This window comes from Leucoraja erinacea, chromosome 31 (assembly GCF_028641065.1).
Source record: "Leucoraja erinacea ecotype New England chromosome 31, Leri_hhj_1, whole genome shotgun sequence".
NCBI classification, from domain to species: Eukaryota; Metazoa; Chordata; class Chondrichthyes; order Rajiformes; family Rajidae; genus Leucoraja; species Leucoraja erinaceus.
Genome location: NC_073407.1, coordinates 13,621,067 through 13,647,584, shown reverse-complemented (window position 1 = coordinate 13,647,584; position 26,518 = coordinate 13,621,067). Strand labels below are relative to the sequence as shown.

Below are 26,518 nucleotides of genomic sequence, written 5' to 3'. Positions count from 1 at the left end.
TCCATCCTCCTGCGCTCCAAGGAACAAAGTTTTAGTCTGCCAATCTCTCCGTATAGCTTCGACCTTCAAGTCATGGCAAGATCATTGTAAATCGTCTCTGCACTCTTTCCAGTTTAATGTCATCCTTCCTATAGCTGGGTGACCACCTTTGGGGAGAGAAAATTGGGGTTAACATTACAGACCGACATAGTTTACAACATAAATAGTTTATTCTGACAAGCTGGAAATAGTTGTATTCAGTATTAATTCTTGAGGGCTGTAGAAGTTCCAGGTGAAAGATATGTTTCCTCTGTGTAGATGGGTTTTGGACAAGGGTTGGTGTCCATGAGTGAAGGTTGACGCGTGGAAAGTATATCCATTTGGATTAGTTACTCAATGCTGGTTTAACTGAGTCCATTTGAAATAAGTGCCAGTAGACTACTCCTCTGTGGGAGTCAGTACTGTAGAGGTATACAGTGAAGCATAGTGTTTTTGGAACTCCAGCCTTGTGAGGTTCATCTTTGGGTGCAGCAGAGGGGAACAAAAAGTAACGGAACGAGAGCGTAAATAAAGAGGTGGTTTTCTGCTTGCAGCGGCCGATGCATACTGCCTGTTGGATCTTTATGAGGCCTTACATCAGGAGATGGAACATTTCAGATTGAGCCACAGCCCCGAAAACCGTTTGAAGTCAAAAGTGGAGAAGAAAAGGAAGGAAAATAAACCAAAGCAAAGCAGGAGCTGTGCCAACATCCCCAGCCAGGTAGGAGTGGAATTCACCACCGGAGGGTGAATGGCCAGTAAGGAATAAAACACAACTTACGGAAAATATTCAGCAATATATATGGGGCGTCGTGGTGGTGCAGCGGTAGGGTTGCTGCCCTACAGCGCTTGTAGTGCCGGAGATCTGGATTCGATCCCAATTACGGGTGCTTTCAGTACGGAGTTTTACATTCTCCCCGTGACCGCTTGGGGTTTCTCCAAGATCTTCGGTTTCCGTACAGGTTTGTAGGTTAATTGGCTTGGGTTTGTATACTTGGTATCAAGTATAAATTGTCCCCAGTGTGTGTAGGCTTGTGTTAGGGATTGCTGGTCGGTGCAGACTCGGTGGGCCAAAGGGCCTGGTTCAGCGCTGTATCTCTAAACTAAACTAAACTATAAAAAAGCAAGGCAGTAAAGAGACAAACATTAACATTTTCAGGTGATGAGAGGTCAAAAGAAAATGTACTACTCTAACTATGCATCTCATATGTTTGTATGGATCAATCTGGATCCCATGTAGCGTTCACTGCTCCAATCCAAACGCAACTGTAATAAAGGTCAGTGCGATATTGATGTGTGAGGTTAAGCTTTGCACATACTGGATTGGTAACTGCTGTGTGTTTAATGTCGGGAAGGAAAGACAGATGCCACAAGAGTTATGGATTGATCGAGTATTATCTGTCATCAAAGTGTGTGACAGATATTGCAAGCTTTTCTTCAGTACAATCTGACCAACTGTTGTTTCTGCAGGACAGGCAGTCAGCTCTGGAGCAGATACCACCGTCCTCCCCGGTGTCACCTACGGATTTCAGAGTCATCTGCGACAACATGCTGCAGGGGCTCGGCCGATACCTTCGCTGTGTCGGAGTTGATGTGAAGATTCTAGCAAATGAAGACGATCACAGGATGGCTGCTGAGGTGAGGCAGGCAAAAAACAGCACATGGATTGAAGGGTGTAGGAAAGAACTGCAGATGCTGGTTTAAATCGAAGGTAGACACAAAATGTTGGGAGTAACTCGGCATGCTGCCTGTCGCACTGAGTTACTCCAGCATATTGTGTCTACCTTTGACACAATCAGTACAAACAATAGACAATAGGTGCAGGAGTAGGCCATTCGGCCCTTCGAGCCAGCACCACCCAATGTGATCATGGCTGATCATCCACAATCAGTACCCTGTGCCTGCCTTCTCCCCATATCCCTTGTCTCCGCTAATTAAAAGTTACAAATTAGTTAAGCATTGATCAGCAGATGATTTTTTAAAGTTTTGATCAGGGAAAAGAATGAAGCGAATGTCGGAAATAAGAAATTGTTATTGAATAAGCCCTTGGAGGTTTAGGAGAAATAGAGGAGAGGAGTCTGGTGGATAGAATAGTAAAAGGCGGCATTTAGTTTGCATGCCTTTATAGGTGAGGCATTGAGTAAGAGTTGTGTATTGCAGCATTACAAAGTATGGGTTTAATAGCATTTAAGAGAAAATATGAGATGGAGTGAGCATATGGTAGAGGATGGGGAGAACCTATTGGTGAGGGGATTTGTTGTGAGAAGCAATAAGCATTCAAGTATACAGCCTACTGTGGGGGTGGGGGCGAGGAAGAAGGAAGAATTTGTTAGACTAGATGGAGAGGAGTGGATGTATAACATAGAAACATACATGTTGGACACAGGTGTTTACGTAGGAACTGCAGATGCTGGAAAATCGAAGGTAGACAAAAATGCTGGAGAAACTCAGCGGGTGAGGCAGCATCTATGTTGAAACGTTGCCTATTTCCTTCGCTCCATAGATGCTGCCTCACCCGCTGAGTTTCTCCAGCATTTTTGTCTACGTTGCACACAGGGCCCATGTTTACTTTCATTCACTTCTGATATCAGCTTAAAGGAGTTAATACCTGCTTATAATCCAATCAACAGACTTTGTGTGGTAGTAGCATAACATGAATTGTGAGTGGGTTTAGGTTTATCAATGTCACATGTACCGAGGTACAGTGAGAAGTTTTGTTTTGCATGCTATCCAAACAGATCGAATGCAATCAGTTCAAACACAAGTACAATCAGTTCAAACTCAAGTACAATAGATTGAACAACGGGGAAGATAAAGAGTGCAGAATCTAGTTCTCAAGCTTCTGTACTTTCTGCTGGAGGGGAGCAGGAAGAAGAAGGAATGACCAGGGTTGGACAAGTCTTTGATTATGTTGGCTGCTTTTCCGAGGCAGTGCGAGGTGTAGATGGAGTCAGTGGTGGTGGGAGGTCTGATCTGTGTGGTGGACTGGGCTACATCCACAACTTTCTACAATTTCTTGCAATCTTGGACAGAGCTATTCCCAAACCAAGCTGTGTTGCAATTCGACAGTATGCTTTCCATGATGCATCTGTAGAAGTCTGGAAGAGTCAGTGGAGACGTACAGAATTTCCTCTGGAGTCTCCTCAGGAATTCGGGGCGGTGGTGTGCCTCCTTAGCTGTCGTATCAACGTGGACTTGGTGTGACGATAAGCAAACTGCAGCGGATCAAAACTGACTGGGAGGCTGGAGTTAATGTGTTGAAACAAGATATTGTTTCATTGCAATAGATATCCTGCCATATTCTGAAATACTAATGACCGATTCTTCATTTTAGATTGCCCGTGAAGAAGACCGAGTTATACTGACCTGTGGTTTACCCTTCCAGACGGTGAGTAGATGTTCTATCACCTTGCTACAGTCTCCGGGTGTTGTGAGGTCTGTGTATTGTGCTCAGAGTTCTTCATGTCATCAGCAGGTAACATATCCATCCAGGGTGCTAACGTTAATTCAGGTGGGTGAGGGAAGGGGAATATCTACTGAGATTAGGATGGGATTTTGTTCTCCAACATTAAGTCAGGTCTTTCCCAAGGGATAAATACAGAGCAATATTTACGAGGAGCTGAACTGGCAAATAGTGAGGCTTGGCTCTCTGTCAGTTATGTTCATGAGCTCACATTTCTATTGTCTGCACATGTTCGTGAAGAACTTTGAATGGACATGATTCTTTCCTCAAACCTAGCGAGGAAACTTGACAACATCGTGATGGAGAGACTTGTCGAGAGTCCATAAGAAAGATGTGAGGTGATGGCACTGCAGCTTCCTTGGACAGGAATGACTATTATCACTCTATCTTTCTCCTCAGCTGCGTTCCCAGGTGCAGGAAGGCCGATGCCTCTCTGTGAATTGCTCAGATAAAGCCAAGAATCAGGCCATTCATGTGTTGAAACACTTCAATGTGCAAGTCACTCCAAGAGACATCTTCAGCCGTTGCCAGGTAGGAGAGAGCATCCTGGATGAAATCTGGGGGTTGGTCCCGTGATGGACTTGAATGTTTCTGTGAGTGCACACTCTTCCCATGGTTCTTTCTAAACTAAAATACCCCTGACTGCTCGTACATTTTAACAAAGCCTGCATGGGTTAGGAATAAGGGAGAGATCTTCTGCATTGCATTAATTATGTAGTAGCAGGGAATTGTTTAATATTGGACAACAAGGAGAACTCAAGATTACCTGTGGATCTGGTGGTGCTGATCCGTTGGACATTACCTCAAAAAGGTCACATGTGTTTATTTGTCATATGCACTAGAGCTGGTACAATGAAATTCTTACTTGCTGTAAGTTACAGGTATATTAAATGTAACCACATAACAAAAAAATATAGGTATAAATGATCAGTTATTCTAGGTAAACCAGACCCTGATCATGCAGGCCAAAGTACATGGTGCAACCACAGTGCAATATCCATAGTTGTGTTCAGGCTCCCGTATCTACTTCCTGATGGTAGCAACGAGATGAGAGCATGGCCAGGATGGCGTGGGTCTCTGATGCTCTCCTGATTGGGATGGGGGCAGACTATCTTCAAGGAGAGATGAGTCTATCCAAACAGTGATTGACAATTTTCAGTTGTTTTTTTTCAATATTGGAGTGGGATCTTACTGTAGAAAGCCGTAGCAATGGGTAATGAAGGTTGTATTGGTTAGATGAGTTAGACTGGCACAAATTTCACCCCCTCTCTTCCCTGTACCCCCACGTGAGTGCATTCCTATTTCTCCCGCTATTGTGCTCCTTTTCCTTCCTCCATACCCTTCCATTTATGTACCTTCCTCTAGTTTTATATTTCACTCCTCTCCTAATCCTTTTTTATCTCCTATGTTTTATCTCCCATATCTTTGTCCACCCATTGCCAATCATAACACCTCTCACCTATATCCACCTATCTCGTGCCAGACTTTGTCCTGCCCCTACCTCTTTGCCTACTTTCTCCCCCCCACCCCCCCACTACAATCAGTCTGAAGAAAAATCTCAACTCAAAATGTCGCCTATCCATGTCCTCCAGAGATGCTGCCAGACCTGCTGAGTTACTCCAGCATTTTGAGTATTTGGACAAATGTCTTCTTGATTGGAATGTGTGCCAACATGATGCATGTTCTACCATTTAACATAAGGGGAGAATATGATAGCCACTTAACCTGGTAATGCATTTGCCTTCCAGCATTTAATGATCCTTAGATTGACCAAATGAATTTTGTCATGTCTGGTATAGACATAAAGAAGTCCTGCACATGATATGGGGATTTTCCAGTGTATTATCAGCTGCTGTATCTATTCCTGTATGTATTCCCACGACTTTAAATAGTTACAGCTGCATGGATCACAATTGCTTACTGTAGGTTAAGCTGCAGGTAATGAAACAGAATCATGATTAATGCTGGTGTCAGCAGAGTGCAGACTGCTTATTATAGCTTCATACTAGAATTATACTATTATGGCAGAGAGGAAAAAAGAGGTTTAACAGAAGTGTTAAAACTTATGAATGGTTTTAGATGGTATAACGAAGGAGAATTTGTCTCCCATAGCAGAAGTGTTTGATAAGTCCTTATTAAATGGTGGAACATGCAACATGTTGTCACATATTCCAACCGCTTTAATTGACAATAGAACCAAAAGTTAGAGGAGATTTTTGTTTTCACACTGAATGCATACGGTGGGGATTACATTGCTTGACAGGAACATAGATGAAAGTAAAGATTCTGGTTTTGATGTGATCTAGTGATTGATAATGTTGGTAATGATCTTATAACTCCACACATTCACACATTGAGGGGGGTGGGGGGTAGAATCTGTATTATCCTGGTTAAGTCAGGAGTGAACTGGATACAGAAAAGCAAACTTTTGGATAAACTCTTGCTGAATATTGAAGTCATAGAGCACGGAGCAAATGAGCAAAATCTTTGATTATATTGTTATTTTTAACTTGTGCTACGTTCAAAAGTTCAGTTTGATGTTCCTTGGAAATACAAGTAGAAAGCAAATGTTTGAACGTTATTGTCACAGAGATGGAATCCAATTAGCGATAACGGAGAATGCTAGATAACAGTGTCTGTGGGAGCCTTGTAGTGGCAAACTCAAAGCAATGGCTATCTGATAACGCGACAAAGCAGAACTCCACACTTTGGCTGCGCCCCGTCTAGTCTCATCATGGTCGTTTCCACAAGAGCCCAAGCACCACGGCGTAGTTCCCACAGTTCTTCAAGTTTCCTGCCAAGAATTCAGTGTCTTAAGAAAGTCACTGGTGCATGAAGGTCACTAAGTGTGAAAATATCAGGCTGAGGCGATTTCTTTAAGTAACTCTGATGTCATACTGCGAGGGCTTGGATGGAGATGCGCCAATGTGCCAGATTGTGTATGATGTGTGGATACAGGGTCAGGGGCCATGATTGTATCTCTGTTAAGCATTTCAGCTGGTTGTTAGAAGCGTTTCTTTATATCTTCCCTCTGCCCATGATCTTCCTCTAGTAGAATTCCTTCTGGGAAGCACAACCTTTCCTAAATGCCAGGAAATTTATACAATTTTCTGAGTGACCTGCTGACCAGCCTAAGCATAGAGACAAAGGGGCAGTGTTTGATTACAACATAGATATCAGTGGAATCAGGGCAGAGTTGGCAGGAACAATGTTATAGACCAGAGAATGTTACCCTGAGGGTTAAGCCATAATCAGCAGCATTCATGTCTTCCATGATCTTTTATCCTTACTCAAGATTCAATTTGCTCAAATTAAGCCTTGCCCTGAATACTTCCCAGAACCTCGGGACAACAGTGTGCATTGGTTAGGATGGGCTTATTTCATAGGCAAGCAGGGCAGAGAAGGCACTTATTTAAACTTTTTCTTTATGGAAGTGATTAGTTTAAACTCAGATTGCTTTATCGAACTTTATTCTCTGGCAAGATCTATGACCGTGGTCTTTTCCTCATTCTCAAGGTAATGATTATTTCAACCATAAATAACCTCCCTTGAGATATGGGGAACTTTATTTGAGTCTGGTAATCCAGCTCTTAATATATTAAGAGTGTGTATATTATATAATGGTATATGGACACACTGATCTGTTTTGTAGTAAATGCCTACTATGTTCTGTGTGCTGAAGCAAAGCAAGAATTTAATTGTCCAATCAGGGACACATGACAATAAACTCACTTGAACTTGAACTTGAGTATAACTCTTGTTGGAGAAAGATACTAACAAATAGAACCAAACAAAAACTAGAGCAACAAAAATCTTGTATTTACAGTAATTGCAAATTCTGGGATAGGGGTCAGAGAACTATGGCGATTGTGTCTACAGTTGAGGTGGAAAATGCTGGAAGCACTCAATGGGTCAGGCAGCATCTGTGGAAAAAGAAATAAAAGTTAATGTATCAGGTCCGACAAAGGATCCCCAACTTGAAACATCAGCTTTGTTTCTCTTTCCACAGATGCTGCCTGACCCACAGACTGTTTCCAGTGTTCTCTGTTTTTATTTTAGGTTTCCAGTAGCTGCAGTTTTGGGGGGTTTTTATTTTCAATTGTGTTGCAGTCTCTGCTCATAGTTAGAACTGGCACCTACAACAGAGTGTTGACAGTCCTTTGCAGTTCCATGACATTTTACCAGATCATGGTAACCACAAGAAACAAGCCCATCATCACAACACCACTGACTCATTCTGTGAAATTCCCTGGTTTCTAAGCCTCATAATAACCTCCTCCTCACACCACATCCTCTTCACTTCAGTCTTGCCCTAATTTCTTTCATCACTTTCCCCTCACTCCTTTAACCTCTCTCCCCTTAACCCCTCATCCAGCCCATGATTGTAATAACAAACTATTACTTCACACTGTGTGGAAGGTTAATCCGAACTGGGACTGCAAAGTTAGCCATACTATTTTTAATTGTGAAGGTAAATGAACGTGGCAAACTATCCCCTCAGTGAATATGTAGCAAATGTGCAGCATTTCATTAAAATCATTTGTTCAGATTTCCTTCATCCTGATCGGGGGACAGATCACGGTTTGGTCACGTATCATGTTGAGCGTATCTCAGAAAGTCTTGTCAGTTTCTGTGCTGCCGTCTCAGCATTACTGCCCACAATACAATCAACACAATCCATCTCAACATTTTAGTCAGCAGTTTTGCTAACACAATCCATCTCACTACTACTGCCCGCAGCCCTGTTAACACAACCTATCTCAGCATTACAGCCCGCAACTCTGTGAACACAATTTCTCAGTATTACAGACCACAGCTTCATCTACGCAACAGTCGTCTTTCTTAGTCCACTGCATGCTTAACAATCAATTCTGCAGGTTCATTTTATTCCTCTAGAAAGTCACAGTCCATATACAAGTTTTGCACATCCACATGCTGTCTGTCGCTCAGGATCTGAACCACTCTATAATTCATGCTTTCAGCACGGCACTTGGGATTATAGTCATACAGCATGGAAACAGATACTTTAGCTCAACTCGTCAATCCCCATTTTTTTCAATTTTTGGTCCATATCCCTCCAAACCTTTCATGTCCATGGACCTGCCCAAATTTCTTTTAAATCTCATTATCGTACCTGGGTCATTTCTCTGGTAGCTCAATCCATTTGCCCACCACCGCCCGTGAAAATGGTGCCTCTCTGGTTCCTATTAAATCTTTCCTCTCACCGTAAGCATACGCCTTTAGTTCTTGATTCCCTCATCCTGGCAAAAAGATTTGGTGAATTCACCCTATCTATTCCCCTCATGATTTTATACACCTCTATAAGATCATCCTTCAGCCTCCTGCATTATAAGGAATTAAGAACTAGTTTGCTCAAACTCTCCCTATAGCTTAGGCCCTCAAGTTCTGGCTACATCCTATAAATCCTCTTTAGACCCTTTCCAGATTGATGGCATCTCTCCTATAGCTGGATGGCCAAAAGCAAACACAATATTCTTCACCAACGTCTTGTACAAGCGTAACATAATGGCCCAACTTCTTTGTACTCAATTCCTTGAATGACGAACTTAATTCCTTGAATGACTTGAAAGCCAGAGTGCCAAAAGCCTCTTCATTACCCCACATTCCGACAGCACTTCAACTCCCCCTCCCATTCCGAATGTCTACTTCACTACCCTCACTATCTGCTATGCCACTTTCAGGGAATGATGTACTTGACACAGGTTAGTCTCAGAGTTGAGGCAGAAGGAAAGTGTTTGGTAGCTGGAAAGACCAGTCTCCAAACTGCATTCCGTAGTAGACACCATAGATAGTGAATGCCAGAAGGTTGAGACCACGAGTGTCTAGCTATTGTTTCTTTTAGATCGGCGTCATGACATTTTTCTGTCTCCAAGCCAGAACAGTTGTGCTCTCTCACTAGTCATGCCAGAGAGGATGTCTTGGGCTAATATCTTCCAGTTCATGATTCCTATCACCCTTCTTAATGTTTGTTTAGAGCATGTCCTTAAAGTTCCTCGTCTGGCCTCTCTGCAGCTCTGACTTTGGCAATTGTTTGGGTGGGCGTGCATAAGGCATGCGTACATAGTTTCCTGTGTATCACAGCTGACGGTGTCTGGTAGGAACAGACCATTGGCTTTTATCCACTTAAGTTCAGGATTTGGATAATCCAGTTAACTCCTATCATGTTAGATTATCCAGTTAATTATTCTAGTTATTTCTTCTCTTAGTTATTTCTTCTGAACAAGGAATCTCTTTCAGTTAACTCTTTCACTTCACAATCTGCTTTCTTTTTGCTCAGAACTAGGCCGATTCTCCCAGGAACTCTTTCAATGGAGGTCTTTTGACACTCTGGCTTTTAACCCTTAGTTGTATTTGAACATGGCAAACTATCCCCTCAGTGAATATGTAGCAAGAAATTCCCAAGAAATTCAGCTTGAGAATTAGACTGTTAAACTGTTAAGTCTTTAGGCCTGTGATTCAGCCTATCCTAACATTGACAATATTGACTCAAGACACATATTGTTTGATTAACTCTTTCACCTTGTACATCAAATTCTTCAGTTCAGGGCTTGAGCTATCCGTCCATCAGCTCCTTCTCAGATTCCTCCCATTAATTATTTCAGCTGTGGAGCCCAACAAAGCATCCTTTAATTTATTCCGTGCTCACCTCCATTTATTCACCCTTTCACACATTTACTTAGGGCCTGCGACTCACTCCCTATTACAATCTTTTAGCTGATGTGTCAGTCTGTCCTTCAGTTAAAACAAAATGCATCCACTCAGCTCTGTGATTGCCCTCTATTGACTGTCACAGTTGTCAGACCATCCTGCTTTTAGCACTGAACCCCGAGGAACCTTGAGAGTTACTGGTACATGGATGGGAAAGGTTTAGAGGAATAAATGAGCCAAATGGGACCATTTCAGGTAGACACCTTGCCTGCATGGACGTATTGGACCAGAGGGATTTATCGGTGACATTTTGGGTCCGGACCCTTCTTTCGACTGGGTCCTGACCTGAAACATCACCAATCCATGTTCTTTAGAGATGCTGCCTGACCGGCTGAATTATTTCAACACGTTCCTTGTTTCCACATCACCATCCATATAAATACCTTGAATTGGTCAGAATGTGGTCATTTTGCAGCAAATGACATGCCTTCTGTCACCAAAGTGTCTATTATTTAAAAAGCAAAAAGAACAAAAGGACTGTTGGAATGCACTCATCTTGCCTCGGCGATTGTAATTCCAGTTAAAAAACTCTCAGGAGTCTCCGTACCATCCGGGACAACGCAGTCCGCTTGACTGGCACCCTGTTGACTATCCTAAACATCTGTAACATCTGCCACTGGCATGCGCTGGCCACGGCATACACTATCTACAAATGTTACTCACCCTAGGTTACTCTGACAGTGCCGCCCAAATCTGCAATCTCTGCATGAAGAAGGACAGAGGCAGCCAGCGCGTGTGAATGCCACGACCTGCAGCTGTCCCTCCAACTCATGGACATCCCGAGTTGGAAATATATCACCAGTCTTCACTGTTGCTGGGTTTATATTCTGCAACTCTGCCCACTGTGAGAGTATCTGCAGTGGTTCAAAAAGGAGGCACAATAAATCTTTTTATTTGGGGATGAGCAATAAATGTGCGGAGACCAAGATTGTTCAGTGTTCCACATACTGCCGGAGCAATGCCCTGTAAAGCTGCACCAACAACTTTCTACTTTTTCAGTCATGTAAGAATCCCATCAATCTTCCTAATTACACCCTTTACCTGCATTGCAACCCTTTGGTTTCTCGTGCACTAGAATTTCTGATCCTTTTGTACCACAGCATTGTATAATTTTGTTCTATTTAAATATGAATATGTTTTTTCATTATTAATTTCACAAAAACCTAATATTTTCCCCATTGACCTCCTTGCTAAACCTGATCAGCAAAGGGATGAAAGGTTCATGTATATAGATGGAATTGCAGAGTTGATGGTCCAGTGATCATCTTAAATGCTGGACCAGGCTTGGTAGCCTTACGTTGTTCTTGATTTATATCTTCATATGAAGAAGATGCTGGTTCAATTAAAGATCGGTTAAAGATTTTGCTGAAATATCATGCTTCAATTTGCAGTGGGTGTTAGACAGCCAAAAATCTGGGCAAAATCACTCTGCTTCACTGCAGTTTGGGACATTTTCAACTCTGCAATGACATGCAACAAAGAGCAAGACAAGGGTTGATTAGGGAATAGCCTGCATGGTATTGTGCATGGGAGATTGTGTCTTACAAATTTGATTCATTTTTTTGAAGAAGTAACCAAGATGATTGTTGAGGGCAGGGCCATATAAGTTGTCTATGTGGACTTCCGCAAGGTCTTTGTTAAGTTCCGAAGAAGGGTTTTGGCCCAAAACGTTGCCTATTTCCTTCGCTCCAGAGATGCTGCCTCACCCGCTGAGTTTCTCCAGCACTTTTGTCTACCTTCGATTTTCCAGCATCTGCAGTTCCTTCTTGAACATTCTTTGATAAGTTCACTTTTGAAGGCTAGATTGCGTAGGATCCAGGGAAAGTTAGATTAACTGAATACAGAATCGGCTATGTGGTAGGAAGCAAAGGGTGGTGGTGGTGGTGGTTATTTTCAGTGTGGGAACTCTCTGAAATCTATTTCCAACTAAATATATTTAGCTAGAGAAACAGCAAGAAATTCCTACCTGGCATCACGATCTAACTGGCCAACCTTGCAACTTAAAGCAGGGTAGGAAAATTTAAATAGGCAAGTGGGCTGCGGTCCCACAGGGCAGGCTGGACATGGATGCCAGTCGTCTCCATCTACAGGGCACATTCCAGCCCGCGGGAGATGTTCATCTAGACTCAACACTCAGCAATTTGGCCTCACTCTGATATTTCTCAAAGTGCTGCAATAGGCAGCCTCTGTATTGCTAAAGAGAAACATTGGTTGGTTAAGCGTGAGAGTGCTGCAGTGCATTGTTAGTCACTGCAGAGAGAAGGCAGCTGAGACTTTTTAACCTGATAATAAGGGAGCATGTTGATCAACAGTTCTATTAAGGGCTTTTATCGTTTAATGTGTCAGATGCCCCATGCAGAGTTTATTTTGGTATCATGACTTCTAGACAAATGGTAGCACACATCCATTGCTCAACTCGGTGTCAAGCAGATCTTCCTGTCATGTACACAGCAATATAACAGTAATGCTCAGTTGTACAAGTTGGTGTGTCTGATAATAGAGTTCTAGATCTTATGCAATGGTGCTGTATCGTATTGAATATAGTACCTGCAATGTTTTGGGCTATGGATCATTTATAATGCATGTGTATAACATGGTTGTACATGTGCAAGAAAGAAATGCAGATGCTGGTTTAAATCGAAGGTAGACACAAAAAGCTGGAGTACCTCAGCGCGACAAGCAGCATCTCTGGAGAGAAGGAATGGGTGACATTTCGGGTCGAGACCCTTCTTCAGACTAATCTGAAGATGGGTCTCGACTCGAAATGTCACCCATTTTTTCTCTCTAGAGATGCTGCTTTACCCGCTGAGTTACTCCAGCTTTTGTGTCTACCACCATGAACTACATTCTATGGAGTTTAGATTACATGTATCTGTGTTGCGTATATTCTGCATTGTAAAGGATGTTATAACAGTATATTCTATAAAAAAACGTACTGATATACAGGAAATATATTCTGTAGTTTAAAGTGTTCCATATTCTGATGTTTACCGGCGCAAAAGATAATGAATGTATGTTTAGGATTGTGTATCCTATAATGCGCATATGTCAATAGCAGGCTACCTTGTTATAATCAAATTTTACAGAACAATATTTACTGTATTCATTTGAAAGCCAATGTGCAAATTTGCAGTAACAACACCCTCTGAGGCACTGGGTTACACCGGCCATGTCTTAATCTCAGTTCCGGATCCCAAGCCAAATGCAAGTTGGGTCTCTTACACAGGGAACAATATCAGTGTTAGAGAGGATGAGACAAACTCACTAAATATCTCTGCTCAGCTTCCCAAAGAAAACAATTCAATCCGATCAAATTGTCACCTGGCAAAGGTGATTGATATAAATAATAGTGAGTACCTTTTAAAACTCTTGGACCACATTTTGCTTGGCACTATCTGGAAATGGGAAGTGGACAGTAACGGGAAAGTACGGATGTTGTTAATTTACAGAGTGCAGGAGTTAATTTACTGATTACCATGAAGTTTGTCCAACCCTGGGAAATAACCAAGCTCTGACTGATGGATGCAGTCTGATGTGTTGCTGGAAAGCCACGGGATAGGGGCTGCTGTATCAGGGAGATAGATCAATGCCATTTGGAGCACAGCCACAATTGCTCAAACTGTCCCGCTTTGCTCTTGAGTTTTATATAGCAATGTCCAAATTCTGATAAGCACATTGGAACCAGATGTTACTGCTACTTAAACATATGCTGCAGTCCCCCATTCAGTTATTTAATCATCCGTGTTCGATTGTGCTCTGGAACCAGCCTTTGTTTGACATGCCCTGTCATTCAGTTATACACTTGTAAACAGAGAGAGGTGGGCTCAGCCTGGTAATGGCTTATTTCACCTGTTACCCTGTCACCATCTTATGTTGCGGCTGTATTTTTCAGTCATTGATATGTTTGTATGATCTGTGAGGTTTGTTCTGGTCATTAATGAGTTATTTCCTGCAGTGAAAGACACTACAGTCAATTCTTCTTTCGTGTCCATCATCTATGTTTCAAATGTTCGGCCAGGCTCTTGCACAGTGGACAGCCTTTTCATTTGCCACCGCTAGATCTTCCAGGCAGCATTGTTCACCAAGAAGTGGGTATCTTAGTAGGTAGCATGGATTGTACAGATGTTCCACATTCACATTCTGTGTCTGCCACATCTGCATAGCCCCATTTGTTCATATTGGTCTTGCATCAGCCCATCCCGGTGAAAAGCCTATTGAGGGACTTCCAAGTCTTCCAGTCACACCTGTGACCAGGGGTAGCTGTTCCTTGGTTGGGATGGGCATCTTTACGCGGTGGTGGTTTTCATTGTGGTTATTTCCCACCCCATCAATGATAAGTGGTTACATTCATTTCATCATTGAAAAGTTATTATTGTTGGAATATGAAACTTTGGCCAATGACAAATACCTATTCACACGGCCATAAAATGCACTTGAAAGAAATGTCAATGCACCCTGTGTGAAGGAAAATAAGTAATTCCAATTGACTCTATCCAGGCCAAAATTTTATACCTCAGTGCATAAAATAATACATCAGGCAATGTGGGCAGAGCTCAAAAATAAGAAAGGTGCAATCAATTTCATAGAATTATGTTATAGCCATCTTATCCTAATAGCCACCGTCAGATAGAGGAACAGATATGTAGATAGATTATGGAAAGATGTAAAGGCGACTGGATTGTTCTGGTGGATGTATGACTTTAGCTTCCACAATCTTGATTGGGACTTTCTAAGTGCAAAACGTATATGGACAAAATGTGTTAGGTGTAACCATGGGGGTTCTTGAAACATTATGTGGATAGTGCAACTTGAGGAGAGACTTTACAGGATCTTTTTTAACAACTTTATTAGGCTGGAGCTTGGGAGAGTAAATTGGGATCAGCTGTTAATGGGTAAGTTCACATCAGAAATTGGAGTTTTATAAAGACTAGCTAATCAGACCTCAGAACCGGCATGTTCCAGTGAGGAAGAGATATAAAGGTGGCAAGGTGAGGAAACCTTAGATGCGGAGAAAGGTTGTAAATATGGTTAAAACGTAAAAAGAAGTATATGTAAGGTTTAGGAAGATTAAATCAGACCAGGCCTTAGAGGAATATATAGCAAACAGAAAAGAACTCGAGCAGGGATTTGGAAGGGCCAAAGATTGAGATGCAGGGGATCCACAGTGACTTGATAGTTTGGATTCAGTACTGGCCTGCCTATAGAAGACAGAGGTTAGCAGTGAAGGGGTGTTATTGTGGCTCGAGGTCTGTGACCAGTGGTGTTTCACAGGTATATGTGGTAGGACCTCTGTGGTTTGTGATATGTATAAACAACTTGTACCTAAATTCAGATGGGTTGGTTCATAAGTTATTAGTTAACACCAAAATTTGCAGGCATAGTTTTAAATATTATAGGGGGAAATGTTGCAGGCAGTGAGGAAGGCTGTTAAAAGATACAACGGGATATAGATCAGTTACAGATATGGGCGGAGAAATGGCAGATGAAGTTTAATCTAAGAAATTGGGAGGTAGAATGTAAGGGGAAAGTATACCAGTTAATGGCAAGACACATAACATAATTTATGTACAGAGGGATCTTGGGATCCAAGTCCATAGCTCTCTGAAAGTCATAACAGAAGTAGAAAGAGTGTAAAGAAGGCTTATGACATGCTATTGGTCGAGTTAGGATGTCATGTTTCAACTTTATACAACTTTGTTTAGGCCGCATTTGGAGTAATGTGGGCAGTTCTGATTCCCCCCTTTTTACAGGAAGGACATGGAGGCTTACTACAATGCTGTTTAGATTAGCGGGTAAACGCTGTATGTAGATGTTGGACAAACTTGGATTGTTTTCTTTGTAGTTTTGGAGGCTGTGAGGAGACCTGATATAAGCGTATAAAATTATTAGAGGCATTGATAGGGCAGATAGTTGGAACCTTTATCCCTGGGTAGAAATACCAAAGTGGGCATAGTTTTAATATTAGAGGGGAAATGTTTAAAGGAAATGTACGGGCGAGTTTTTTACACGGAGGATGGTGTGTGCCGAGAACGCGTTGCTGATGATGGTTGGAAGCAGATTCGATAGCGCCGTTTAAGAGGCCTTTAGATAGATACATGGATTTGCGGGGAAATTAGAGATATGGATCGCACATAGGCTGGGAGATTAGTTTAGCTTGGCATCATGTTTGTCACAAACATTGTTGGCGGAAGGGCCTGTTCTTAAGCTGCATTGTTCTATGTCCAATGTCTTCTCTCAGTTTCCTCTGTTCCAAGGAAAATAACTCCAGCCTCAGTAGATGATTGTTTTCCAATGTGGCAACATCTTCATAATCCTCCTCTGCACCCGTGCCAGTGTAACCACATTTTGCCTGTAATTTGGTGACCGGAAATAGCCACAATAGTAGTCAGGTTGAGATGCAACGAGTGTTGCATATATAATGTTCAAACTATAATGTTCTGTTTTAACAAAGCAAGGAAAGCAGTATGCCTTTGAAGGCATTACCCAAAAAACATCACCCATTACTTCTCTCCAGAGATGCTGCCTGTCCTGCTGTGTTACTCCAGCTTTTTGTGTCTATCTTTGCCTTTTAAGGCTAACTTGTTTACATATTGTGCTACCATTAAAGAACTTTCAATTAACAAATTCCATCTCCACACTCCCCACCATGTTTCCAAATTCTGTTTGATCAATTTGGGTGAGTTTTTCAGAGGTAACAAAATGGATAGATGAGGCCAGTTAGGTTGATGTCACTACATGGATGTAAGTTAGGCCGTTGACAAGGCCCCATGTGGGAAACCGATTCAGAAGATTAGAGCCAAGCTCAAGTTGGCAAATTAGATCCAAATAATGATTGGTCATGGTAAGTAGAGATTGATGGGAAAAGGTTTGCATTGTGATTGTAAGCATGTGACCAGGAGTGTACCACTGGAATTGGGACCCTTGCAGGTTGTTATGTACATTGCAATTGGATATAAATATAGGAGGGACATTTCGTAAAGTTGCAGATGACATGAAAATTGGTGGCTGTTGGTGAGAGTGGGGAAGCTACAGTATGATAATCATCAATTGGTAATTGCTGATTGAATTTAATGCTGATGTCTGAGGTGATGCTCTTTGGGAGGATTAATAAAAGTAGGACATGTGCGCTGGAAAGGTCTTAAGGAATACTGTAGACAGAGGAACCTTGGTTTACAAACCTAATGATCCCTGAAGGTGGCAGCACAGGTAGGTAAGGTGGTGAAGAAGGAATATCAAATGTGTAGGAAGGAACTGCAGATGCTGGTTTAAACCTAAGATAGACACAAAAAGCTGGAGTAACTCAGCGCGGCAGGCAGCATCTCTGGAGAAAAGCCCTATTCTTTCTCTCCAGAGATGTTGCTTGTCCCACTGAGTTACTCCAGCTTTTTGTGTCCCATCAGTGCTTGCCTTCATTAGCCTGGCATGGAATACAAGATCAGAGAGATTATGTTACAAAACATTGTTTGTGCAGTTCTGGTCATCAGGGTGATTAAAAGTTGTATCTGCCCACACCAATCACTCAGATAGTGTGTTTCAGTTTTCAACCACTCCGAGTGAACAGATGCTGCCTCAGATCTCTTCCTTACCTCTTACACTCTGCCCCAAACCTTTGCCTTCCCTATAGGGAAGATGCAACTGCACTTTAGAGGGTACGGAGGAGATTTACTATGATGTAACCTGGGATGGACTATTTCAGTTTGATTAAAAGATATAACATGGAAACAGGCCCTTCAGCCCACTGAGTCTACGCCGGCCATCGATCGCTAGTTCACACTATTTCTATGTTATCCCACTTTCTCATCTACTCCCTACACTCAGGGAGAGTTACAGAAGCCAATTAACCTACAAACCTACATGTCTTTGGGATGTAGGAGGAAACCAGAGCACCAGTAGGAAACCCACACGATCACAGGGAGAACATGCAAACTCCATACAGATGACACCCGAGGTCAAGATTCAACCCGGGTCTCTGGTGCTGTGAGGCAGTTATGAGGAGAAACTGGATAGGCTGGGTTGTTTCACTCGGAACATGGAAGGACCTGAGAGGTAGACAAAACTATGAGAGGCATAGATAGGGTAGATTGGTGGTATCTGTAACCAGAGGGCATAGGTTTGGGGCAGAGTGTAAGAGGTAAGGAAGAGATCTGAGGCAGAATCTGTTCACTCGGAGTGGTTGAAAACTGAAACACGCTATCTGAGTGATTGGTGCAGGCAGATACAACTTTTAATGAGTACCTAAACAAGCACGAGAATCGCCAAGAGAAAGGCCTACAGATCACGTGCCAGTAAAAGAGATTAATGGCGATAGCATTTTATGATTGCATTGAAATTATGGGTCCATGGGCCAGTTTCTGTGGTGTGCCACAATGCCTCCATGAAACATGGCAATAGCTGTCCCTACCCACCTTTGCCCACTATATCATCTCACCAGCATGTTGGGAGGGTGTGTGTTGGCAGAGGGAAGACCACATCTCCACACCAATCCCCATAGCCACCCTATGGAACATCCACGCTCGCCACCCCTCCACCTCCACAGCCCACTGTCACCTCCCAAACACCACCTCTACTCAACACCCCAGCACCCCTAACCACTCCACACCTCACACATACCCCTCCCCCCCACCTCCCAAACACCATTCCCATTCACTGCCCCTCCACCTCCACAGCCCACCACCACTCTCCACACCTCACTCATCGCTCCCACACACCAGCCCCACACCCCACACATTAGCCCCACACTCCACATGTATTATCCCTACCACCAAACACCACCCCCCACACACTCCACTCCCCACACACCATTCCCACCCCAAAAAACAACCCCAAAGCCACACACCACCTCCACAGAGCGATGCCCACACACGCACCATGTGCATACCCCCACACACACTATGCACCCCCCATAACTCCCCATGTACCCCCACTCACACCCACCATGCAAACCACACACACACACACACACACACACACACACACACACACACACACACACACACACACACACACACACGCACACGCACACCACCCTTTACACCACTCGTCCATATCTCCCTGAAAGTGGCAGCCCAAGTAGATAGCGAGGTAAAGCAGGCATATGGTATGATTGCCTTCATCAATGGGGCATTGAATATAACTTTGGTTTGGCCACACATCACCCCACACACTTCACCCCCACAGACCACCCCCACAAACCACCCCAGACACAGGGTGGCATGATGGCGCAGCGGTAGAGTTGCCACCTTACATTGCTAGAGACCCGGGTTCAATCGTGACAACGGGGGCTGTCTGTACGGAGTATGTACATTCTCCCTGCAACCTGCGTGTTTTCTCTGAGATCTTTGGTTTCCTCGCACATTCCAAAGAAGTACAGGTTTGTAGGTTCATTGGCTTGGTGTCAATTTAAAATTGAGTAGGATAGTGTTAATGTGCGGGGATTGCCAGTCGGCGCGGACTCGGTGGGTCGGGCCTGTTTCCACGCTGTATCTCTAAACTAAACTAAACATATCCTATGCACCGCCCCCCCACTCACACTGCATACCACCCTCACACCACACAACATACCTACTCTATGAAGCACTCCCACCCCCTTGCATCATCTTCCCACACTGCCACCTCATGACACCTCCCTCACGTTAACCTCTCACGCCATCCTCTTACACACACTCTCTCACACTCCTTCCCCACAGCACTTCACACGTCCGACTTCCTTCCACACATTTGTTGGGATATTCAGGACACCTCAGAGGGAGAGGTTTTTTGTCCTCCTTGGAAGTGTTAAATTTGGCAGTTTTCAAAATCATAAAGTGTTTTTTGTATCAGTGTTGTGGGTGTGAGTCTGAAATTACCTTTTGTTTCAGGTGATCTTCCTGTTTCTCCCAGCAGTGGCCTCTCTTTGGAATGCAGACTTCATTGCTGTGTAAATCTGAGTGAAACCTGACTCTGCTTGGCCCCATCCCCCCACTTTCCCACAGTGGTTAGAAGTCAGCAGTATTTCTCACACACCTCCCCTGAGGCCAGGGAGAGGATACGGTGCTCTCTCTATTTCTCTCTTTGCCTGTGAACTGCCCGTCGTTGGCCTTTCATGTTTTAGTTTCACTCTCCAACAGATCTTTCGCACAGTTCCTGTCCTTTCAAACCGGAGGAAATTCAGAGGCATCACGGAAAAAAAAGTCACAGGCAGGAGTGCTTTTAAGAGTGCAACTTTGAATCAAAGAGCTTTGGTACATAGACCGCAGAGACTGTGGCCTCCTATTCTCAACCATAGCAGGATTCCAGAGATGGGGCGCAGCCAAAGCAGTAGCATTGCTGTGGGTTTACTGTGTTACACAGAGGCACAACTACAGATTGATGCTACCTGATTCCCTGAGAGTTGTGAATTTGTGGAATTCTCTGCCTCAGAAGGCAGTGGAGGCTGATTCACACTATGCATTCAAAAGAGAGTTGGGTAGAGGTCTCGGGGCTAGCGGAATCAAGGGATATGGGGAGAAGGCAGGAGCGGGGTACTGATTGTGGATGATCAGCCATGATCACGTTGAATGGCGGTGCTGGCTCGACGGGCCGAATGGTCTACTCCTGCACCTATTGGCTATGTATCTATGTATTCTGAATAAATGGCATCCCATTCCTGCCAGACCTTATCCTATCCACCCACATAAACAATAGCAAATTGGAGCCACTGTGAAAATGGGAGTTACGATAAATGGCAAACCTTCTTCTGTGTTTCATATAGATCCAATTTGCGTTGGGCAGCCCATGTGTACACATTGTTACAGTACCCTGCGTCCATAATGAAGATGGGTAGTGCCAGTACAGTGGTTTAGTGCCAGTGCTTGGCCTTTGTGGGCAAAACAGAGTTGGCCATGACATCAATTTCTTAGGCATGTGAGGAGATTCAGCATGTCACAGTGGTGGATACAGCCCAGTCAATCGCAGGCTGATTACTTTCTTCCATCCGAAGATAGACACAAAATCCTTCTCTCCAGTGATGCTGCCTGACACACTGAGTTACTCCAGCACTTTGTGCCTATCTTTGGTATAAACCAGTATCTGCAGTTTTTTATTTCTATATCCTGAACCAATCGGCCCTATCACATGCCTTTCACAAAGGAACTACCAGAAACTCTTACCTCTACCACAAACGATTATAGTTATTGCACTTACGGTTTTTTTTTGCTCTCCTATAGATTGCATTACAATCTTTGCACGATTCTGCAGTTTTGCATTCATGGCTGTCATTTGTAGTTACCTCTATCATTGGTGTGAATATAAGCAAATAATACATTTTATTGCATGCTGGTGTATCTGACAGTAAATTAATCTAATTTGAATCTGAAATAGCTGTGCTCTAAGCAGTTTTTTCTGGAAACCATTGGACTCCATCTTTGCTGATCATGCCTTTTGAAGGTTACACTCTGGGGTTGAAGCTGTCAGGAGGATCAGTTTGAGATGTGAACCTGAGTGTTTTCATGGTGGGAGTAGCAATGTGTTGGTTATGTGTTATATTGAGCCAAAGGGTCAGAAGGTGTTGACTATTTCCACAGGGGAACTCACTAAGGCATATTGTTGATGAACAAAGGTCACTGTGTGAAGACACTGTTACTCACATGTGGAGCAAGGCAGTACGGAACAGTGATAAGCAGCCCACGTACATAGGAAGAGAGAGGTTGCACCTGTGTATACATCAGAGACAGACAGAGACAGTATTTATATACAGATAAGCAGCCACAGGGAATATTACAGAGACAGGAAGCACCTGCGTACATATTTGTTATATGCAGCAGTAGTGTCTTGGCATACCTGCATAAATAACAGAAATAGGCAGGCCCGGAGCATGTGACAGATAGGTAATGCATTTATATGCAATGGCAATAGGTAGCTCCTGGGCACACAATAATAATAGGTACAATTATATAAATAATAGAGATTACCAGATCTGGTATATAAATAGACTTGGTGTACCGTCTGTATATAAAAGATAGGCAGCACCTGCACATATGGTCAATAACCCTCTACCTATAAAACACAAAAAGGAGATATTCCGTCCATATGGAGTCCAAACAGAGCATTCTATCAGTCCCGTACCCCAGTTCTTTAACAGAGCCATGGATATTATTTTCTCTCAGGTGCCTATCAAATCCAATCCAATTGACTTTTGAAAACCCTGATTATCATCAACCACTCTGATAGGCAATGAGTTCCAGATCATAACTAATCCCTGTGTATAAATGTTTTTCCTCACCGACCTCTATAATCTTTCCTCCAATATTTTTAAACCTGTTCACTTTAATCCTGCTAATAGGAACGTTTGCTCTGCGTTTCCGTGATCAAAGCAGTGATGACTTTTGATCACCGATTTGTGTGATATGGCATTCATTAATACCATATCACACAGGAACATTTACACATGCTGGGTATCTGAAACAAAGACAGAAAACACTGGAAATGGTCATAAGGTCATGTGATAGAAGCAGAATTAGGCCGTTCGGCCCATCAAGTCTATTCCACCATTCAATCATGGCTAATCTATCTCTCCCTCCTAATCCCATTCTCCAGCCTTCTCCCCATGAAGCCTGACACCCGTACTAATCAAGAATCTATCTTTCTCTGCTTTAAAAATATCGATTGACTTGACCTCCACAGCCTTCTGTGGCAAAGAATGCCACAGTATCTCTGGCAGTATCTGTAGAGAGAAACAGCTAATATTTAAGGTCAATAGTCAATCATTGGAATTGGAAACGTGAGAATAACAAGCATGTTTTAAGTTATGTAGGAAGGAACTGCAGATGCTGGTTTTAACCCAAGATAGACACAAAAAGCTGGAGTAACTCAGCAGGCCAGGCAGCATATCTGGAGAGAAGGAATGGATGAGGTTTCGGGTCGAGACCCTTCTTCAGTTTGGTTTGCTTTCTCCAGTGTGGAGGAGGCGATGCAAGAATCTGCCCTTTGACCTCTTCTCCCCCCATCACCCAGGGACCCATTTAGAACGGAGCCAAGGAAACACTTTTTCTCACAGAGAGTGGTGAGTGTGGAATTGTCTGTCTCAGAGGGCGGTGGAGGCGGGTTTTCTGGATGCTTTCAAGAGAGAGCTAGATAGGGCTCTTAAAATAGTGGAGTCGGGGGATATGGGGAGAAGGCAGGAACGAGGTACTGATTGGGGATGATCAGCCATGATCAAATTGAATGGCGATGCTGGCTCAAAGGGCCGAATGGCCTATTCCTGCACCTATTGTCTATTGTCTATTGACCCAAATAGTCCCAGCTGAAGCAGCACGTTACTTGCACCTGTTAAAACCTGCTGTGCTGCATTCAAACTTCACCAAACCTCATAAAGCACCATCTTAGAGTCTGCAAGAGCAACCATAAACTTCCAGTTAGCTGCCACTATATTTCCCCACCACAAGTATTGCACTTCATCTTCTGATCCAGCCACACTGCAACTCTTGGGACACAAAACTAAATTGAACTACTTCAGTTTACCAGTTTGTGTTAGGTAACCGTTGTGTGCCAGATCTTCCTGGTTCTAATCCAAGGTCATCTGAAGTCGCATTCTTCTGAGGGGAGACCAGCATCCAGGTGATTGCTGGGGCATTGAGTACACCTAGCTCTTCAAAATAATGATTGAAAGGTCGTTTTTTAGTACCTTTTTGTAAGATTCCAGCAGTGTAAACCAAGCATTCATTTATTCTTAGTGCATTAATTAATACCATATCACACAGGATTCCTTTATGCGACTGAAGTACAAACAGAAAGTGCTGGGACACACCGTGCATCAGTTAGCATGTATAGGGATAGCAAGAGTGTTGAACCTGTTAAATCAATGACCCTTTATCAGAACTGGAAAATAGGGAAATATGTTTCTAACAATTTTTGTCTTTATTACAATTCCTGCTCAAGAGTCAAGAGTGTTTTATTGTCATATGTCCCGGATGGGACAATGAAATTCTTACTTGCTGCAGCACAACAGAATATGTAACAAAGTACATAATGGGGGAAGAGAAAAAAAAAAGTTCAATAAATAACAAATATAGTGCACTAATAATAGTCTTTAGCAGTTCAGAGTTCAGAGCTTATTCGTTGTTGTGTTTAATGGCTGTAGGGAAGTAGCTGTTCCTGAACCTGGACGTTACAGTTTTCAGGCTCCTGTACGTTCTACTTTGTACTTTCTGCGGTCTACTTTCTGCCCTTTAGCCAATTTTCTATCCGTGCGTCTACTGTGTTCTTAGTTTTGCAGGCAGTCATCTTTGGTGGAACTTCAGAAGCCCCGTCCAAAAAGTAACTTTTAACGGGATCTACTATAGTCCCTTCAACAGTGTTTTTTGTTACCTTAGCAAAAATACAATCAGTCAGGTATGATGTGCCTTTAGCAAATCCATATCAGCACTCTTCTATAAATGTTCCTCTGAGATGCCATGAATTTCCCTGTTCAATGTTTCAAAAGGCTTCTTCACTTTGGAAGTTAAATTGACACCTTCAGCAAATTAGGGTGCATACTGATTTGCATAGTTTATGTATGATTAGTCTGTCTAGCACCTCCTCATCAATTTTCACCCCATCTATTATCTCCATGGCCTCTTCTACTTAGATTTTGGCAGCATCCTGTACCTTGGTAAAATCCCATACATAGTACACATTTAACATTTCAGTGCTGCCTTTTACTTCCATGCATCAATCGCTATTTGCTCCCACCTGCTTACTTTTTACAATCTTTCATTCGTATCAATCGGGAGGGGACAGTGGAATGCCGTTCTCAAATGTGTGGCTGCCCATAGAGATTTGCACCCGTGCACTTTTGCTTCCTGCTGACATGTGAGCCATGGTGCTAACCAGCTTGAGGGTCTGTGAAGTTAGCTGTGAAACAGGGATGCTTTATTGCCTTGACACCTATCTCAATCTTTCCCACCGCAAAGCTACACTTCTCTAAAAGACTTTCCTCAGAAGTGGAGCTAATCCTCAAAGCTAATGGGAAACTGTTCAATCTATGCAGACAGCACCTGGGAATTACAGTCACGCCAGCCTCAGTAATCAAGCTGCTGCTGCCTGTACACGACTCTTGTGATTGTGCACACTCAGAGACCAAGTTATCATCAACTCATATCTGAAGTGTTTCAGAGAATGAGCTGTATACTCAACATTTACAAAAACAAAAACTCTACTAAACCACGTACCTCGGTGACTGCCAATCACCCCCCCCCCCCGGACACTTATTATTTATTTTTTTATTCAAAATCGTTTGCTATGTCGCTCTTTCAAAGGAGATGCTAAATGCATTTCGTTGTCTCTGTACTGTACACTGACAATGACAATTAAAATTGAATCTGAATAGACACAAAATGCTGGAGTAACTCAGTGGGACAGGCTGCTCTCTGGAAAGAGGGTGTCCCGAAACATCACCCATTCCTTCGCTCCAGAGATGCTGCTTGTCCTGCTGAGTTACTCCAGCATTTTGTGTCTATCTTAGGTGTAAACCAACATTTGCAGTTCCTTTCCCACACATTCACAAAAGATAGCAGCAATGCTGCCCAACAGTATCCTCCAAATTAATTGGAAGGATAAATGAATGAGTATCAGTGTTCTCTTCCTCGTCAATATTCCCAGTTTTGAGGATGTTTCAAAATGAGCGAAAGGAGTTTTAAAGAAAATCTTGGGTCGAGTCTGCTTGAAATCTGGAACATGCTGTCAGAGGAGGTAGTGGATTCAGATACAATTAAAACATTTATCTAGATACTAAGCTATGCAAGATATGGAAGAATACGGTCCTAACACAGGCAAATAGAGTTAGTGTAAGTGAGCCAAGCAGAGCACATGGACAGCTTATTTCTGAGCTGTACAATTCAAAGATTCTATGACAGGTAAAAGGTGAAAATAACCTTCCTTTGATCCCTCTTACTCCACACCATGAACATGTCCCCAAGTTTTTGATACCTCTGCTTTGGGGAAAAGCTTCCTATTATCTTCCCTGTCAATATCCCTCATAATTTGTAAACCAGGTATATTCCACCCTCCCCACTCCTTTCGCTCCAAGGAAAACAAACACAGTCCATCTCGCCACTCCTCAGAACTGAAATACACCATCCCAGACAACATCCTGGTGAATCTCCTCCACGACCTATCCAATGTAATCAAATTCCTATTGTGTTGTATATAGTTATACCATGGCTGATGAAAACAGATATTCTATTTGCCTTTCTTCACCACCATATTCTCTATATCCTGCTGCTTTTACGGGTCTTTGGACATGTACACCGTGTATCCCGCTGTGCAGAACTCCGTAGGGCCCTATCATTCATTCTACATACCCTGCGACAAATA

At 43.0% G+C, this 26,518-nt stretch overlaps 1 protein-coding gene and 1 long non-coding RNA gene across 8 annotated transcripts in view; one reads left to right on the top strand and one right to left on the bottom strand.

Moving 5' to 3' along the window:
- exd3 (exonuclease 3'-5' domain containing 3) overlaps positions 1–26,518 on the top strand; it is a 102,041-nt gene that overhangs the window by 59,361 nt on the left and 16,162 nt on the right. For all 6 annotated transcript variants that reach the window (XM_055659986.1, XM_055659982.1, XM_055659987.1 and 3 more), the window contains 4 exons: positions 573–739; positions 1,489–1,656; positions 3,353–3,406; positions 3,881–4,012. In XM_055659986.1, the coding sequence (XP_055515961.1) occupies positions 573–739; positions 1,489–1,656; positions 3,353–3,406; positions 3,881–4,012 (521 nt within the window). The remainder of the gene's footprint in view (positions 1–572; positions 740–1,488; positions 1,657–3,352; positions 3,407–3,880; positions 4,013–26,518) is intronic.
- On the bottom strand, positions 7,282–25,328 carry LOC129711943 (uncharacterized). Of its 2 annotated transcripts, XR_008725966.1 has the most exons (3): positions 20,056–25,328; positions 10,874–11,064; positions 7,282–7,404 (listed from the first exon to the last, which is right to left on the bottom strand). It is a non-coding gene; the product is annotated as an uncharacterized LOC129711943 (long non-coding RNA). The 2 variants fall into 2 exon arrangements; XR_008725965.1 differs by lacking the exon at positions 10,874–11,064.